The following is an 18,503-nucleotide window of genomic DNA, read 5'->3' on the forward strand; positions in this document are numbered from 1 at the left end:
TTTTGTTCTGTTTTATTCTTTATATTGTGATATGCTGTTTTTAAGTAGTTTTAGGAGTTATATATACACAGATCATTCTCTTGAATGAGCTCTTGCTTAATAAAAGGAAGGGGGCAGGGAAACGCCTTTCAGAGTGACTAATTACCAAAGGACAGTGAAGACCAAACAACAGTAAGACAACAGTATTGTAATTGGTCATTGACTCTTGATGAGAATTCAGTTATAATTATAAGCCTTTTGTTAATTAAATTAATATTGGTAGTCTTAATTAAAACAGAATAATTTTTCCTACATAATGAGTAGATACATAAAATGCTTAAAATCAAGGACATTTGAAATTAAGGTGTCACAATACACTTTTTTTTATTGTGGCAAAAACATAAATTTACTCTTAACAATTTTTAAATGTACAGTATTATTAGCGATATGTACATTGTTGTACAACGATCTTCAGAACTTTTTCATTTTAACATTACTGAAATCCCATACTCCTTGAATAACTGGTTTCCTTGTGTGCCCCACCTCCATTTGTCCCTGGCAACTACTATTCCACTTTTTGTTTCAGTGAGTTTGGTTATTTTAGATACTGCATATAAGTGGAATCATGCAGTATTTGTCTTTTGTGATTGGCTAATTTCACATGCATATATATGCATACACAAATACACACTGCATTTTGTTTATTCATTTATCCGTTGATGGACATCCATGTTGCTTTTACACTTTGGCTATTATGAATAATGCTGCAATGAATATGGGTATATCACCATACTTATTTTTAAAGGCTATATTGGCTTTTTTGTTGCAGATATATCCGACTTTATGGGAGAAAATTTAGCAAAGAAGATCATGTTCTTTTTATCAAGTTATTGTATGAGCTGGTATCAATTCCAAAACTGGAAATCAGCATGATGCAGGGATTTGCCCGTCTCTTGATCAACCTGTTAAAGTAAGTAAATTTCCTGTGATTTCTCCTAACAGTTTTTGGTTTGTTTCTTCAAGGTTTTAGGCAACACAAGCTAAGTGTTCTTTGGTAAGAAGACCCAAGTCCCAAATTGCCAGTTTGCAAAAAGGTTGCAGAAAATTTTATCATAAGTTTAAGCCATATGTGTTAATTAATTAGAATTCTGTCTCCTCTGTAAGGCCTTCTGTTTTGTATCACACATGGAAACATACATCACCTGTTGTTCGTTTAAACTGGTTCTCTTCCGTTTTATATGTGGTAAGATCCTAGAGGAGTCATGAATCATTTATTCTTTACTCCTAGGTACCCAGCACAATGCTGGAAACATTAAATGCTTCATAGCTAACATGGGAGAATAGGAAATTCATTGGCAGTAATGGTGGCACAAATTTAAATCCCCCTTTTACCTGGTGCTCTTTGAGATTTGAGCAGCAATAAGAATCTGATGCATTATTTTTCCTACTGCTGCATTCTACCAGTGAGTTGCTGTGGATAGGGAAAAGCAAGGCCCACCAGGATGACAGTAGCATTTAACAACTGTCCTCCCTGTGTAGTAGATGTAATATATAAACAGCTGTACATGAGTATACTCATATATGTTTACTTTCTTTCTTTTTTTTTTTTTAATTAGGAAAAAGGAACTTCTTTCAAGAGATGATTTGGAGTTACCTTGGAGACCACTTTATGACATGGTGGAAAGAATATTATATTCCAAGACAGAACATCTGGGATTAAATTGGTTTCCTAAGTAAGTTTCCTTTTAAAGTACTTCTTTGGGAACACTTGGGGGCTTTTAGAATTTGGTCATAATTGAGAAATAATTGGAGTATATGAGATAAGCAAATATACATTTCAGTGTGCTCATTTCTTTGAAACTTGACTCTTAAAACAATTTATTGCCCTCTTTAAATTATACCTGAAATTTCACTTAAGAATTTCCTACCAAGATATCTGACAGTTAACATTACCATAGTGGCCAAAGATAGCAGATTTTTGTTTGAAATCTAGTATTTTATCATTGAAAGTAGTACACATTTGGTGTTCTTCATTATATATTCACATGTGTTTTAATTCTTCAAGTAAAATGAATGCCTCAAGGAGAGGAGCTTGGCATATTCCAGAGGGTGCCCACATCCCAGTTAAAGAAGCATTAGTTTTAGTGACTGTTCATGGAATGCAAGCTATTCACATGCATGGCTTCTTGGTTTAGACACACTAGAAGGTAATGTTTAGACATACTAGGATTATGAATGTCTGACTGATTATAACTTCTTTTACGTACATCCTAACTCTTCCAGATCTCTAATTCTGGTACGTTTTGTATTCTGAATTTACAGAGTACGGTATGATGATCTGTCCTTTTTGGTAAATAGTGATTTTAGACTTGACTGCGAAGTATCATTTCTCCCTGTTAACAAGGCTTTATCTAGTTATGGTATCATTTCTCCCTGTTAACAAGGCTTTATCTAGTTGTGATCTAGCTCTTAATTTTTAGTCTTAGCATATTTGTCTTAAAATACTCTTAAACTTTGACTCATCTGGTTAAGTGTCTGACTTTTGAACTTAGGGCCTTGGGTTCAAGCCTTGCATTGGGCTACTTAAAAAAAACAAACAAAACCCATTTTTTCTTTTTTTTAACTTCAGACATGTTTATTATAATCTTATACAGTTTACATAAATTTGCACTTGTATTTATTTGGGTTCAGTTATAACATAGTATAATAAAAATCTAAGCACTAGGGGCACCTGGGTGGCTCAGTGGGTTAAGCCTCTGCCTTCAGCTCAGGTCATGATCTCAGGGTTCTGGGATCGAGCCCCACATCCGGCTCTCTGCTCAGCAGGGAGCCTGCTTCCCCGCCCCCCCCACCCCACCCCCCCGCCTGCCTCTTTGCCTACTTGTGATCCCTCTCTCTCTATCAAATAAATAAATACAATCTTTAAAAAAAAAAAAAAAACCCAAGCACTGGTCTTCTGAAATAAAACAACCACTCACCATCTCACCATTCAGCAAACACATGATTTATTTTGTATAAAAGGGTTAAGTTTACTAGCGTAAGTACATGATTACGCTTTCTTTGTATGCAGAAATATACATCTCTGCTACTATACAAGAAAACTCTAAAGAGATCACAAGCTTTTACCGCGCCCCCCCCACCACCCCACACATACAGCATTCATTAGGCTTACATCAAAAGGGTCATTTCTGGCCAAAAGACTTCATTTAAGTAACTGAACACTGGATTCTTCTGGTATTCATGTTCCACCTTTGAAAAAAGGCAAAGTCTCTTTAAATTGGCAAATTCCTGGGGCACCTGGGTGGCTCAGTGGGTTAAGCCTCTGCCTTCGGCTCAGGTCATGATCTCAGGGTCCTGGGATCGAGCCCCGCATCGGGCTCTCTGCTCAGCAGGGAGCCTGCTTCCCCCTGTCTCTCAGCCTGTGATCTCTCTCTCTCTCTCTGTAGAAATGAATAAAATCTTAAAAAAATAATAAAATAAAATAAAAATAAAATAAATAAATAAATTGGCAAATTCCTTAGGATTTTAGTGTTTTCACTCCCCATGGTGAAAATAGTATATAAAGAAAATCTTCCAACTGCAGAAAGGGCATTTAAAAGTCTTTTTCATAAATAACTAATATCACAGTCCAGGTCAGAGAATACCCTGGGGAAGATGGTCTTAGTTTTCTTTCCATTTTTAAAAAATGTCCATTCAACTTGTTCTCACTGTGAAATGGTTGAAAAATAAGTTCAGGGGTGCCTGGGTGGCTCATTCGGTTAAGCGTCTGCCCACATCTGGGGTCACGATCTCAGCATTGTAATCTCATGAGTCTGCTTCTCCTTCTGCCGCTCCCCGCCTCGTGTGCACAGATGGTCTCCCTGTCTTCCTCTCTCTCTAAATAAATACATAAAATCTTGGAAAAATAAGTAGTTCAGTGTCTTAAAAGAACGAATTCTGTGGATTTGTTGTTTTGCAAAGAAAAGGAAAGTCATGAACACCGTGTAATTCAGCCACAGAGCGCTTTGCTGTCATTTGACATTAATTCAGAACGGAATTCAGAAGCCTGCAAGGACAGGATGCTGATGCCCATGTTTAGGGTGGTCAGTGGTGCCCTGGATGCCTGGCTTTGCCCAGGTCACTAGTGGAATGGACTGACAACAGTGGGGTGCAAGTCCAGGGTAATGTGCAGGTCCAAGGTATCTTGTTGCAGGGTTTTCATCTTGCTCATCTTCTTGTTCTGGGGATGCTTGGGCACCAGCTCCATGAGTTTGGAATAGCAGTCATGTTGTACAGCAGGCTCAGCGTGTCCTCCACCAAGGCTTTGCTCCAGGAGATGACCTGGCTGTGGTCTAAAAGACTCGTTTTTCTAATGGGCATCACCGGACTAAAGGCTTTCATGCTGATGTGTGGGGAAGGAGAGAGCGGGAGGGAACCAGCTGCCCAGCAGCTCATGCCTCAGCACCTGTGGAGCTTCCTGAGCTTCCGTGCTCCGCACCAGGCTGGGCTCAGAATCTTCTTCTTTTTAATAAGTAGGCTCTACAACTTGGGCCTTGAACCCACAACACTGAGATAACACCTGAGTTGAAATCAAGGGTCCGACACTTAACTGACTGATCCACCCAGGCGCCCCTAAGAAAAATCTCCTAAACTATTTGTGATTGAGGTTTATGTTTAGGAAAGTTTCTACAATTTTTTTCAATTTACCTTTCCTCTCATTACCTAGAGTACTTTTTTTTTGTTGTTTTTTTTTTGTTTTGTTTTTTTTATTACCTAGAGTTCTTTGTCATACACACATGAACTTGTTCCCTGAAGAGCACCATTTTATATACTTGTGTTATTTTCTTCTTTCTTTTTTATAAATTAAGTCCTTTAAGATTTATTTCTGTGATTTTTCTGTCTCAATTCTAGGCATGTTTTCATTATTTCGTGACTTCTTTTTTTATTTTTTTATTTAAAAAAATTTTTTTAAAGATTTTATTTATTTATTTGACAGAGAGAGAGATCACAAGTGGGCAGAGAGGCAGGCAGAGAGAGAAGGGGAAGCGGGCTCCCCGCTGAGCAGAGAGCCCCATGTGGGGCTCGATCCCAGGACCCTGAGATCATGACCTGAGCTGAAGGCAGAGGCTTAACCCACTGAGCCACCCAGGTGCCCCTATTTCGTGACTTCTTATAGCCTCCTCAGTTCAGTTCTTTTAATCCTGATCATTTCTCAGGCTTCACTGAAGTCAGTGGCCTTTGTTACACCCTTACCATTGAATTTTTTGAAAATGACTGCAGATGGCAGGATGGCAGACTTCAAAAGATTCTTAGGTCATAAGTAAATAGTGAAAGATACAAATGAAAAGGAATTTTTTTTTTAAGATTTTATCTATCCATTGACAGAGATCACAAGTAGGTGGAGAGACAAGCAGAGAGAGAGGGAAGCAGACTCCCTGCTGAGCAGAGAGCCTGACACGGGGCTCCATCCCAGGACCCTGAGACCACGACCCGCGCCGAAGGCAGAGGCTTAACCCACTGAGTCACTCTGGTGCCCCAAATGAGAAGAATTTTTAAAAAATGACTATAGATCATCCTGAATTTAGCTCCTAATTGGTTTTTGGACAGTGGTCACAAATAGAGTGGTAAGAGATCATTTCTTTCCTGAAGATTTTATGGGGTTAGAACAAGGAAACCCATTTCAACCATAAAAAGAACAAAATTCACCATGGAGCTAAAGGGTACATCTTCAAATATATTTTTACAAATATTTATTATGAAAACCCAAAATTTAGCATAAAAGTATTGTGGTAAAGCTTTTGAGTATTAAGCTTTTGAGTATTAATTCTGCTGGAGGAAACATGGCATGGACTAGATTGATTGGGCCTTCTTAAAATATGAGGCCATTTAGGCTTTGACTGGAATCACTGTCTTTAGATTTCAGGGACCTTTTAATTATGTTCAAAATAAGTTATCTTTTTTTTTAAAGATTTTATTTATTTTTTTATTTGACAGAGAAATTACAAGTAGGCAGAGAGGCAGGCAGGGGCGGGGGTAAGCAGTATCCCTGCTGAGCAGAGAGCCCGATGCGGGGATCAATCCTAGGACTCCGAGATCATGACCTGAGCTGAAAGCAAAGGCTTAACCCGCTAAGCCACCCAGGCACCCCAATAATTTATCTTTTTGAAATTTTCCTGGCTGATTTTGACTGATTCAGAAAGTCTTTGGTGAATGCTAGGAGAGAGAAGGCAATTTCTTCAATAATTTCTTCTTAAGTAAGTCCTTTACTTGCTTTTTTATAATCAAGCGTCTTATTTCCTGCCCTGAGGTATACCTTTACAAAGGCAGCCGGTTCCTTTTAAGTCCTGCATGGTCGCTAATATGTATCTATGGCTTTCTTCTTTCCTGGAAATTTTTGTCAGAGCTTATCATTGTTAGTGTCAGTCAGTGCTTATAGTTCTCCCCTGCATCTTGATACTCTGCTTATTACCATGTCTTTTCCTGAAGCATCCCATCATTCTTGCTCTCATGGAAACCTTAGAAGTCTCACTATGGCTGTTCCTGGTCTTTTGAAGAAACATCGTGTCTTTGCTGAAATCTTTGCTAGTTTTAAAGCAGGCAGCACCACCTTTTGTATTGAGTAGTTATTCTCAAATGAAATTTTAAGTAATATAATTTACCTATATACTTTATCCACACTCAGTGACAAAAATAAATATAAATAATGTCTTTTTAAAATTTAAATTAAATTTATTAACATATATATATTTGTTATGGGTTTCAGAGGTAGAGGTTAGTGATTCATCAGTGTTATATAACACCTAGTGCTCATTACATCACATGCCCTCCTTAATGTCCATCACCCAGTTACCCCATCCCCCCACCCAGCTCCCCTCCAACAACTGTCACTTTGTTTTCAATCAAGAGTCTCTTATAGTTTGTCTCCCTGTCTGATTTCATTTTGTTTTTTTTTCCTTTCTTCCCCTATGATCCCCTGTTTTGTTTCTTAAATTCCACATATGAGTGAGATCATATGATAATTATCTTTCTTTGATTGACTTATTCTGCTTAGCATAATACCCTCTAGTTCCATCCACATCATTGCAAATAGCAAGATTTCCCCTTTTTGATGGTTGAGTAGTATTCCATTACATACGTATATATCACATCATCTTTATCCATTCTGTCAGTGGGCATCTGGGCTCTTTCCATAGTTTGGCTATTGTGGACATTGCTGCTCTAAACATTGGGGTGCATATGCCCCTTTGGATCACGACATTTGTAACTTTAGGGTAAATATCCAGTAGTGCAATTGCTATGTCATAGGGTAGCTCTGTTTAGCTCTATTTTCAACTCTTTGAGGGACTTCCATACTGTTTCCTGAGCAGCTGCACCAGCTTGTATTCCCACCAACAGTGTAAGAGGGTTACCGTTTTTCCATATCCTTGGCCACATCTGTTGTTTCCTGACTTGTTAATTTTAGCCATTTTGAATGTTGCAAGGTGGTATCTCATTGTGGTTTTGATTTGTATTTCCCTGATGACAGGTGATGTGGAGCATATTTTCATGTGTCTGTTGGCCGTCTGGATGTCTTCTTTAGAGAAATCTCGGTTCATGTCTTCTGCCCATTTCTTGATTGGATTATTTATTCTTTGGGTGTTCCATTTGATGAGTTTTTTTTATAGATTTTGGATAGTAGCCCTTTATCTGATATGTCATTTGCAAGTATCTTCTTGCATTCTGTCGGTTGTCTTTTGGTTTTGCCAACTGTTTCCTTTACCGTGCAAAAGTTTTTTATCTTGATAAAGTCCCAAAAGTTCATTTTTGCCTTTGTAGATGAGATGTGTCTAGCAAGAAGTTGCTGTGGCTGATTTCACAAAGGTTGCTGCCTATATTCTCCTCTAGGATTTTGATGAATTCCTATCTCACAGTTAGGTCTTTCATCCGTTGGTATGGTATAAAGAAATGGTCCAGTTTCATTTTTCTGCATGTGACTGTCAAATTTTCCCAACACCCTTTGTTGAAGAGACTGTCTTTTTCCATTGGACATTCTTTCCTGCTTTGTCGAAGATTAGTTGACCATAGAGTTGAGGGTCTATTTCTGGTTCCATTGGTCTGTGTGTCTGTTTTCGTGTCAGTACCATACTGTCTTGATTGTTACAGCTTTGTAATAGAGCTTGAAGTCCAGAATTGTGATGCCAGTGGTTTTGGTTTTTCTTCTTCAACATTCCTGTGGCTACTTGGGGTCTTTTCTGGATCTATGCAAATTTTAGCATAATTTGTTCCAGTTCTATGAGAAAAGCTGATGGTATTTTGATAGGGATTGCATTGAATGTATAGATTACTCTAGGTACCATACACATTTTAAGAATATTTGTTCTTCCAATCTATGAGTATGGAACATTTTTCCATTTCTTGGTGTCTTCATCAGTTAATTTCGTGAGTTTCTATAGTTTTCTGAGTACAGATTCTTTGCCTCTTTGGTTAGATTTATTCATGGGTATCTTATGGTTTTGGGGACATTTGTAAATAGGATTGACTCTTTAATTTCTTTCTTCCTCCTCGTTGGTGTATAGAAATGCAACTGATTTCTGTGCCTTGATTTTATATCCTGCCAGTTTACTAACTTCCTGTATGAGTTCTAGCAATTTTGGGGTGGAGTCTTTTGGGGTTTCCACCTAAAGTATCATGTCATCTGGGAAGAGTGAGAGTTTGACGTCTTTGCTGATTCAGATGCCTTTTATTTCTTTTTGTTGTCTGATTGCTGAGGCTAGGACTTCTAGTACTATGTTAAACAGTAGTGGTAATAGTGGACATCCCTGCCGTGTTCCTAACATTAGGGGAAAAGCTCTCAGTTCCACTGAGAATAATATTTCCTGCAGGCTTTTCATATATGGCTTTTATGGTCTTGAGGTATGTTCCCTCTATCCTTGCACTGTAGAGTTTTCATCCTGAAAGGATACTGTACTTTGCAAAATGTTTTCTCTGCATCTGTTAAGAGGATCACATGGTTCTCATCCTTTCTTTTATAAATGTGTTGTATCACATTGATTTGTGGATGTTGAACCAACCTTGCAGCCCAGGAATAAATCCCACTGGGTTGTGGTAAATAATCCTTTTAATGTACTGTTGGATCCTATTGGCTAGTATTTTGGTGAGAATTTTTGCATCTATGTTTATCAGGGATATATTGGTCTATATTTCTTCTTTTTGGTGGGATCTTTGTCTGGTTTTGGGATCAGGGTAATGCTGACCTCATAGAAAGAGTTTGGAAGTTTTCCTTCCATTTCTGTTTTCTGAAACAGCTTCAGAAGAATAGGCATTAGTTCTTTAAATGTTTAGTAGAATTCCCCTTGGAAGCCATGTGGCCCTGGGCTCTTGTTTATTGGGAGATTTTTGACTACTTCTTCAGTTTTCTTGCTGGTTTTGGATCTGTTCCAGTTTTCTATTTCTTCCCATTTCAGTTTTGATAGTTTATACATCTCTAGGAATACATCCATTTCTTCCAGGTGGCCTAATTTATTGGCATATAGTTGCTCATAATATGTTCTTTTTTTTTTTTTTAAGATTTTATTCATTTATTTGAAAGACAGAAATTACAAGTAGGCAGAGAGAGAGAGAGGAGGAAGCAGGCTCCCTGCTGAGCAGAGAGCCCGATGCGGGGCTCGATCCCAGGACCCTGGGATCATGACCTGAGCCGAAGGCAGAGGCTTTAACCCACTGAGCTGCTCATAATATGTTCTTACAATTGTTTATATTTCTTTGGTGTTGGTTGTGATCTCTCCTCTTTCATTCATGATTTTATTTATTTGGGTCTCTTCTCTTTTCTTTTTGTTAAGTCAGGCCACAGGTTTATCAGTCTTAACTAATTCTTTCAGAAACCAGCTCCTAGTTTCATTGATATGTTCTACTGTACTTTTGGTTTCTATATCATTGATTTCTGCTCTAATCTTTATTAATTCTCTTCTATTGCTGAATTTAGGCTTTATTTGCTGTTCTTTCTCCAGCTCCTTTAGGTGTAAGTTTAAGTTATGTATTTGAGACCTTTTTTATTTCCTTTTTTTTTTCTTTAAACATTTTTATTTATTTATTTGACAGACAGAGATCACAAGTAGGCAGAGAGGCAGGCAGAAAGAGAGAGAGAGGAGGAAACAGGCTCCCTGCCAAGCAGAGAGCCCGATGCGGGGCTTGATCCCAGGACCCTGGGATCATGACCCAAGCTGAAGGCAGAGGCTTTAATCCACTGAGCCACCTAGGCACCCCGAGACCTTTCTTATTTCTTGAGAAAGGCTTGTATTGCTATATACTTCCTTTTGACTGCCTTTGTTGCATCCCAAAATTGAACGTTTTGTTTTCCTTTTCATTTGTTCCCATGAATTTTTAAAAATTCTTTAATTTTCTGGTTGACCCTTTCATTCTTTAGTAGGATGCTCTTTAGCCTCCATGTATTTGAGTTCTTTTCAAATTTCCTCTTGTGATTGAGTTCAAGTTTCAGAGCATTATGGTCTGAAAATACGCAGGGAATAATCCCAGTCACTTGGTACTGGTTGAGATCTGATTTGTGACCCATATGTGATCTATTATGGAGAATGTTCCATGTATACTTGAGAAGAATGCATGTATTCTGTTGCTTTAGGATGGAATATTCTGAATATATCTGTGAAGTCTTCCTTGTCCAATATGTCATATAGCCCTGATGCGGGGCTCGATCCCAGGACCCTGGGACCATGACCTGAGCCGAAGGCAGAGTCTTTAACCCACTGAGCCACCTAGGCGCCCCATTGCAGACAGCTTATTGATGGTCCTGCTTTTTTATCTAGTCTGATTCCCTGTGTCCTTTGATTGTGCCGTTATAGACCATTTTTTAAATTAAATATTTTATTTACTTATTTGAGAGAGAGAGACAAACACACACACATAGTGCCAGAGATAATGAGAGAGAACATGAGCATGGAGGAGAGGGAAAAGCAGGCTCCCCACTGGGCAGGGAGCCTGACGTGGAGCTTGATCTCAGGACTCTGGGATCATGACCTGAGCTGAAGGCAGAGGCTTAATTAACCGAGCCACCCAGGTGCTACCATTTAGTCCATTTACATTCAGAGTAATTATTGAAAGATACGAATTTAGTGCCATTCTGTTATCTGTATCTCACTGTTTCTGTATGTTGTCTCTGTTCCTTTCTAGTCTGTTTACTTTTGTGCTGTCTCTACTTAGAGGATCCCTTTTAATATTTCCTGTAGGGCTGGTTTAGTAATCACAAATTGTTTCAGTTCTTATTTGTCTTGGAAGTGTTTTTGCTTTTGTTTTTGTTTTGTTTTTAAGATGTTATTTATTTATCAGAGGGAGAGAGAGAGTGAGCATGAGCAGAGTTAGAAGTAGGCTCCTCGCCAAGCAGGGAGCCTGGTACGGGACTCAGTCCCATGACCCCGGGATCATGACCTGAGCTGAAGGCAGATGCTCAACCCACTGAGCCACCTAGGTGTCCCTGACCTGGAAGTTTTTTATCTCTCCTATTTTGAAACATCCTAGCTGGATAAAGTATTCTTAGTTGTGCATTTTCTCATTTAGCATCTTGAATGTATGATACATGTCTTTTCTGACTTGCCAGGTCTCTGTGGACAGTTACGCTGTCAGTGTAATGTTTCTGCCCTTATAGGTTATAGCCCTTTTGTCCCTGGGCTGCTTTTAGGATGTTCTCTTTGTCTCTGAGATTTGCGAGTTTCACTGTAATATCTTGATGTGTTGACCTATTTTATTGATTCTGAGGGAATTTCTCTGTGCCTCCTGGATTTGTTTGCCTGTTTCCTTCCCCAGATTAGAGAAGGTCTTAGCTATAATTTTGCTCCAATATGCCTTCTGTCTGCCCCACCCCCACCATCTTCTGGGATCCCAGTTATTCTAATATTGTTTGCTTAATGGCATCACTTATATCTCATTCTCTCCTCATAATCCAGTAGTTGTTTGTCTCACTTTTTCTCAGCTTCTTTATTCTCCAGCATTTGGTCTTCTATATCATTAATTCTTTCTTCTCCCTCATTTATCCTAGCAGGCAGAGCATCCATTTTTTTATTGCATCTCTTTAGTAGCCTTTTTTATTTTGACTTGATTAGATTTTAGTTCCTTTATTTCTCCAGAAAGGGATTCTCTGGTGTCTTCTAGGCTTTTTTCAAGCCTGGCTAGTATCTTTATAATTGTTACTCTGAACTCTTGTTCCAACATCTTACTTATGTCGATACTGATTAGGTCCCTGGCAGTCAGTACTGACCCTTCTCCTTTTTGAGGTGAGTTTTTCCATCTTGTCATTCTGTCCACAGAAGAATAGGTGAGTGAGAGAACAAAATACTAAAATGGCAAAACGACCCCAGAGAAATAGAAGCTAAAGAAATCAGAAGAGATGCGAAACTGAAAAAAATAAAATAAACAACCAAAAAAGAGAATATTATCAGATAGGTGAATAGAACAGATTCCATCTGTATTTTACAGGTCCCTTTGTTTGAAAACTAGATCCCAAAATTGTAAAGAAAGAAAACCTTATATTTATACAAATATAAGATTAAATACATTGAAGGATTAGACTGTAACTGTAAAGATGAAAATTTAAAAACAACAAAACAGGAAAAAAAAACTTAAAAAAAAAAGAATACGATTAGGCAGGTGAAGAGAACAGAGTTGTACACTAGATTTTGGGTATACTTTAATCTGTAGAATAAACTGCATCCCAAAATTGTAAAGAAAAAAAACTTACATATATGCAAAAATAAAATTAAATACAATGAAAGGACTGAATGTAACTGTAAAAATGAAAATTAATAAAGATTTTAACAAGAGTTGATAAAATAAGAAATTGAAAAAGGAAAGAGAAAAGAATGTTTTAAATTGTGAAGGACTGAAGAATTGTGGGGGGAAAAAAAAACATGAATTCTATATGCTGTATTCCCTTAGTGCTGGAGTTTTGCAGTTCCCTTTGATTGGTAAACTTGGTCTTGGCTAGATTTTCTTGCTGACCTTCTGGGGGAGGGGCCTGTTGCCTTAATTCTCAGATGTCTTTGCCGGAGGTGGAATTGTGCTGTGCTTGTCAGAGGGCTAGGCTAAATAATCTGCTCAGGTGTGCTCTTTGTGTCTTTTGTTCCCTGAAGGCTTTCTGAGCAGTTTCAGGTGATGAGAATGAACTTAACTTCCCGATCTCCAGTCTGGGAGCAGAGAGCTTGTGGTCCCACTTCTCATTGAGCCCTTAGAGAAAAGCAGTCAGTCACTCCTATCTCCCTGGTCTCAGTCCACATCCATCCTCCCCCAGCCTGTGACCAAGCATTTCTATCTTAGGCACATGACTCTGTTTTGAGTCGCCAAATCCTGTAGACTCTTGTGGTGTGCTCCCATGCTGCTGCTCCCAGGGAAGGAAGGGGGAATCTTCCCAGTTGTGCTGCTTATTGGGCCCCTGCTCAGAGAACCGTGGCCCCAGTGTGTGCAGTTCATGGTTTATGGCAACCCGAGCTAATAGTCTACTCTTGGGCTTACTCTCTGCAGCTGGCTTCCCAGCTCTGTTACTTGGGAGCTCTAACTCAATAGGCAACGCCGATCTTTCTGTGACACCGAGGGTCCTGAGACCACACTGTCCCACCTGGGATTCTGCCCCCACTTTACTGCCTGAGTGCCTTTCAGACTGGGATGTCCCTCACCAGAGCAGACTTCTTAAAGTTCTGATTTTGTGCTCTGCTGCTCTATCACTTTCCAGTAGCTGGCTGTTGGAGACTCCCTAACCCTGCATTTTATCTTGCCATATATCACCTCAGATTCACTTTTCCACACCTCCCACCTTGCAGAAAGTGGTTGCTTTTCTTTTTTGTAGAGTTACAGCTATTCTTTTCTTAGATCTCCAGTTGACTTCACAGGTTGTTTAGAATGATTTGATAGCTATCTAGCTGAATTCCTGGGACCAAAGGAAACTAAGGTCTCCTCTACCACCGCCATCTTGGACTCCGTAAATACAAATAATGCCTAACCATAAAATGTTCCCGTAATGGGACGGTAGTTTATTATAAAACAAATGTATTTCAAACATGCAGGCAGCATTACACTAAAGATTCAAAATGGTTTTCAGGTTTTGCTTCTACTTATAATGAGTAAGTTTAAATTTTAAAATGGTCAAAATACATTTTGTGGGGGCGCCTGGGTGGCTCAGTGGTTTAAGCCGCTGCCTTCGGCTCGGGTCATGATCTCAGGGTCCTGGGATCGAGTCCCGCATCGGGATCTCTGCTCGGCAGGGAGCCTGCTTCCCTCTCACTCTCTCTGCCTGCCTCTCTGCCTACTTGTGATCTCTTTCTGTCAAATAAATAAATAAACTCTTTAAAAAAAATACATTTTGTGTAAGACATACAAGAAAATAGAAGCATTATGAGTAGACATTAAAATAAAAACTTAGTAGGACTCCTGGGTGGCTCAGTCAGTCAAGCATCTGCCTTCAGCTTAGGTCATAATCCTAGGGTCCTGGGATCAAGTCCAACATCAGGCTTGTTGTTCAGTGGGGAGCCTGCTTCTCGCTCTGCCTGCCCGTCCCCCTGCTTGTGTGCTCTCTCTCTCTCTGACAAATAAATAAAATCTTTAAAAAAAAGAAACAAAAACCCAGTGCTAGGATGAAGAATAATAGGTATGACTTACTTAAATATGATAAAAAAGAGGGAAGTAAGTTTAATTTTAGAGTATTAAGCTGGGGGAAAGGAAGTATTATATTCTTGCAGATAAACTGACCTTATCTATAATAGAGTGTCACAGTAATCCTTTATGAAATGATATGGAATGCAGTAGTTACTTAGTATCACAGAACATTATTTTTGAACATTGTTCAGGAATAGAGGAAAAGGAAGAATTGGGAAAAACATTGACATATCAAGTCAGAGAGAATTTGTGCAGTGGGCTTCTATCATAAGATAGAAAACTAACAAGCAATAAATTAGTAATGTCTGTGTCTAATTTTTACAACATAAATTGCCTTTTGTGTCATACCAGAAAGGATGACAGTAACATGAAGCATTTTAACAACAAAATTACTAATGAAATTCTGTGATAGTGCTTGTTTTATGTCTGCTTATTGCCAGTGTAATGACAGTTGATTCTAGACTGTTGAAATAGTCTTAAGTCTTGGGGTGCTTGGGTGGCTCAGTTGGTTAAGTGTCTGCCTTTAGCTCGGGTCATGATCTCAGGTCATGAGATTGAGCTCCACATGGGTCTCCTGGCTCCCTGGCTCAACATCTGCTTGAGGTTCTCTCTCTCCCTGTGCCCCTCCCTCCACCCCCTCAAACTACCTTGTATGTTTGGTCTTTCTCAAATAAATGAATAAATCTTTTTTAAAAAACTGCAAAAAGGGACACCTGGGTGGCTCAGTGGGTTAAGCCTCTGCCTTCGGCTTAGGTCATGATCTCAGGGTCCTGGGATCGAGCCCCACATCGGGCTCTCTGCTCAGCAGGGAACCTGCTTTTCCCTCTCCCTCTGTCTCCTAGCTCATGCTGTCACTCTCTCCATCTCAAATAAATAAATAAAATCTTAAAAAAAAAATACCCCATACATTTCCAAATGTTCCTCCATGTAGTTACAGCCACATAGATTTGCCACCACTTACCTTGTATCCCTGCAATCTAAAGTTGTCTGCCTCATTACTCAGTCCCTCATGTTTTCTTTCTGTGCTCTTTTCTTTCCGTTTTTCCCCTGTTTTAACTTCTGTAAGACCTGGGTCTTCTAGTTTCCAAATGAGTGTGTTTTTTTCCTGTACTAATACTGTCAATCAAGCTATCCACTTAATACCTCCTTCTCTTTCCTCAAGGCTCCCAAGTGTTCCTTCCTTCCTTCCTTCCTTTCTTTTTTAAGATTTTATTTATTTCTTTGACAGAGATCACAAGTAGGCATGCCGAGAGGCAGGCGTGGGGGGGGGGAGACCAGGCTCCCCACTAAGCGGAGAGTCTGATGTGGGGCTCAATCCCAAGACCCCTGGGATCACAACCTGAGCTGAAGGCAGCTGAGCCTGAGCCACCCAGGCGCCCCTCTCAAGTGTTTCTTAAAGCAGTCTGGTGTGAGAAGTTTCTTGGAAATTTCACGTTACTTTAAACATTCATATCTTTATTGGGCTTATTAAGTAATGTTTTCATAAGTAAAATTTTTCTTCTCTGTATCTGTTGACTAAAATTGCTGCTCCAGGAAGATGAACCCTATTGGGTCTGTGGCTTAGAGTGCTCACACCCAAGGCTGTGTGCCTCTCCTGGAGTAGTCATTGTGAAGTGCAGCTCTGTTGATGCAGACTCTTTTTTAAAAACAATGTGTTGTTCAGTTTAAGCGGATCACAAAGAAATCTGAAGATCTTGAACCACTCTTGAAGGGGCTCTTGCTTGGTGAGAGACAGCCCTGTAGGACAAAGTTAGAAACTTAATGTCTCTGTAAAAAAAAAAAATTAAAAATTGTACTTAAAACATTTGTCAGGATTGTAATTCTTTGTTCTTCTGTAATCTTTTTACTGTTATCAGATATTTACCACCTTTTGAAAGGAGTACCTGTTATCTTATTTCCATTCAGGTCAGGCTATGTATAGTTATAAAAATTCACCTTTGAAGGTTTATCTGATTCTTTGGTTCTTGGAATTTTTTCATCACACTTGCCTTGTTTTTAAAATCAGAGAAATCTAGTGGTCTTACTAGTTTTTATGCAGAAATGTTAGAAAGGGGTGCCTGGGTGGCTCATTTGGTTAAGTGTTTGCCTTTGGCTCAGGCCATGATCTCAGGGTCCTGGGATCGAGCCCCTTGTCAGTTTTCTGCTTAGCGGGGAGTTTACCTCTCCCTCTTATTCTCCATCTGTGTGCTCTCTCTCTCTCTCTCTCTTAAATAAATAAAATCTTTTTTTTTTTTTTAAAGATTTTATTTATTTATTTGACAGAGAGAAATCACAAGTAGGCAGAGAGGCAGGCAGAGAGAGTGAGAGGGAAGCAGGCTCCCCGCCAAGCAGAGAGCCCGATGCAGGACTCAATCCCAGGACCCCGAGATCATGACCTGAGCCGAAGGCAGCGGCTTAAACCACTGAGCCACCCAGGCGCCCCACTCTTAAATAAAATCTTTAAGAAGAAAGAGAAAGAGGGAGAAAGAAAGAAAGAAAAACTTTAGAGAAATCAGTTGGAGAGTCAGCCATACAGCAGAACTTTTAAGTTTTTGTTCCTCTGAGCTATTCTGTGTCCACTGAATTTCTAATAAGGAACCATTTTGAACATTTTAAAATTTACTCTGCTTCTTAAGTTTCTATTTAGTTTAAAAAAAGAGGGGGGGGGGATGCCTGGGTGGCTCAGTTGGTTAAGTGTCTGCCTTCGGCTCAGGTCATAATCCCAGGGTCCTGGAATCGAGTCCCACATCAGGCTTCCTGCTAGGCGGGGAACCTGTTTCTCCTTCTGCCTGCTGCTCCCCCTGTTTGTGCTCTCTCTCTCTGACAAATAAAATAATAAATAAAAATAAAAATTTTAAGAGTTTCTATTTAGTGTACAAGTATAGCAAGTGTTTATAATCAAGGGATAAAGTTACAACTTCACAAACATTTTATTTCAGAAACCCCTGAAAATCCTTCAATATGGCATGCTTTTGGCATTGGTATTTTGCTTTGAGTATTTTCATCTTAGATGTATTCTGACTCATTTTGAAACAGTTTTGTCAGCTGACTGCATGTGTTCATACTATTTTTAGATTACTATTTTTATAATCAAAAGTGAAAGGTTGCTTCATTTGTTAACTGCCTTTCAAGTCTTAAACTTATGTGCCTTATGTGTTTGTCTTTATTTGAAACTACAGCTTAGGGTGCCTTGCATTTCAACATGATTTTAAAAGCTGGTTCTATATCTTTGAGCAAGGATTATTTAACTTTCTTCTTTCCTTTCTCTTTTTCCCTTATCTTTCTCCCTACTTTACTTCTTCTGTCTTTCTCACTCTTCTCTTTTCCTAGGTTCTACTAGAGAAACAAATTGTAGGGTTTTGTTTTGCTTTGTTTTTCTAATAATAAAAAAGACAATTGGGGGGCACCTGGGTGGCTCAGTGGATTAAAGCCTCTGCCTTTGGCTCTGGTCATGATCCCGGAGTCCTGTGATCGAGCCCGCTTTGGGCTCTCTGCCCAGTGGGGAGCCTGCTTCCCTTCCTCTCTCTGCCTGCCTCTCTGCCTACTTGTGATCTCTGTCTGTCAAATAAATAAATAAAATGTTTAAAAAAAAAAAAGACATTTGGAAAGGAGTTAGGTAGTTTGAACTTCATAACAACATAAGAATCACTTCTTGTTTATGTTATATAAGAAGCATTTAAATGTTAGGGGTCTAGTTTTATTTCCTAAAATGATGTCCTATCCACTTAAATTGGAGTGGCGTATTCCAAGTTACCAATGAAGACTGTTGCTAATAACAAGATGTGAAGGAATTATGCATAGATCAGCTTTTACAGATGGGCATGGACAATCCATATTTGAATTGGTATGTGTAAATATTTGTTGAATTTTGTCACTGTCAGTTTGCCTTTTGTGAGTTGTTTGATGTTAACAGTTTACATATTTGCATCACCAGC

The 18,503-nt window shown here is 39.1% G+C and overlaps 1 protein-coding gene and 1 pseudogene across 4 annotated transcripts in view; one reads left to right on the plus strand and one right to left on the minus strand.

Moving 5' to 3' along the window:
- Positions 1 to 18,503, plus strand: part of PSME4 (proteasome activator subunit 4) — a 115,022-nt gene that overhangs the window by 18,944 nt on the left and 77,575 nt on the right. For all 4 annotated transcript variants that reach the window (XM_045979071.1, XM_045979073.1, XM_045979074.1 and 1 more), the window contains exons 2-3: positions 809 to 949; positions 1,596 to 1,712. In XM_045979071.1, coding sequence (XP_045835027.1) covers positions 809 to 949; positions 1,596 to 1,712 — 258 coding nt within the window. The remainder of the gene's footprint in view (positions 1 to 808; positions 950 to 1,595; positions 1,713 to 18,503) is intronic.
- Positions 3,544 to 4,359, minus strand: LOC123925706 (annotated as a pseudogene).

Source organism: Meles meles, chromosome 15 (genome assembly GCF_922984935.1).
Source record: "Meles meles chromosome 15, mMelMel3.1 paternal haplotype, whole genome shotgun sequence".
Lineage (NCBI taxonomy): Eukaryota > Metazoa > Chordata > Mammalia > Carnivora > Mustelidae > Meles > Meles meles.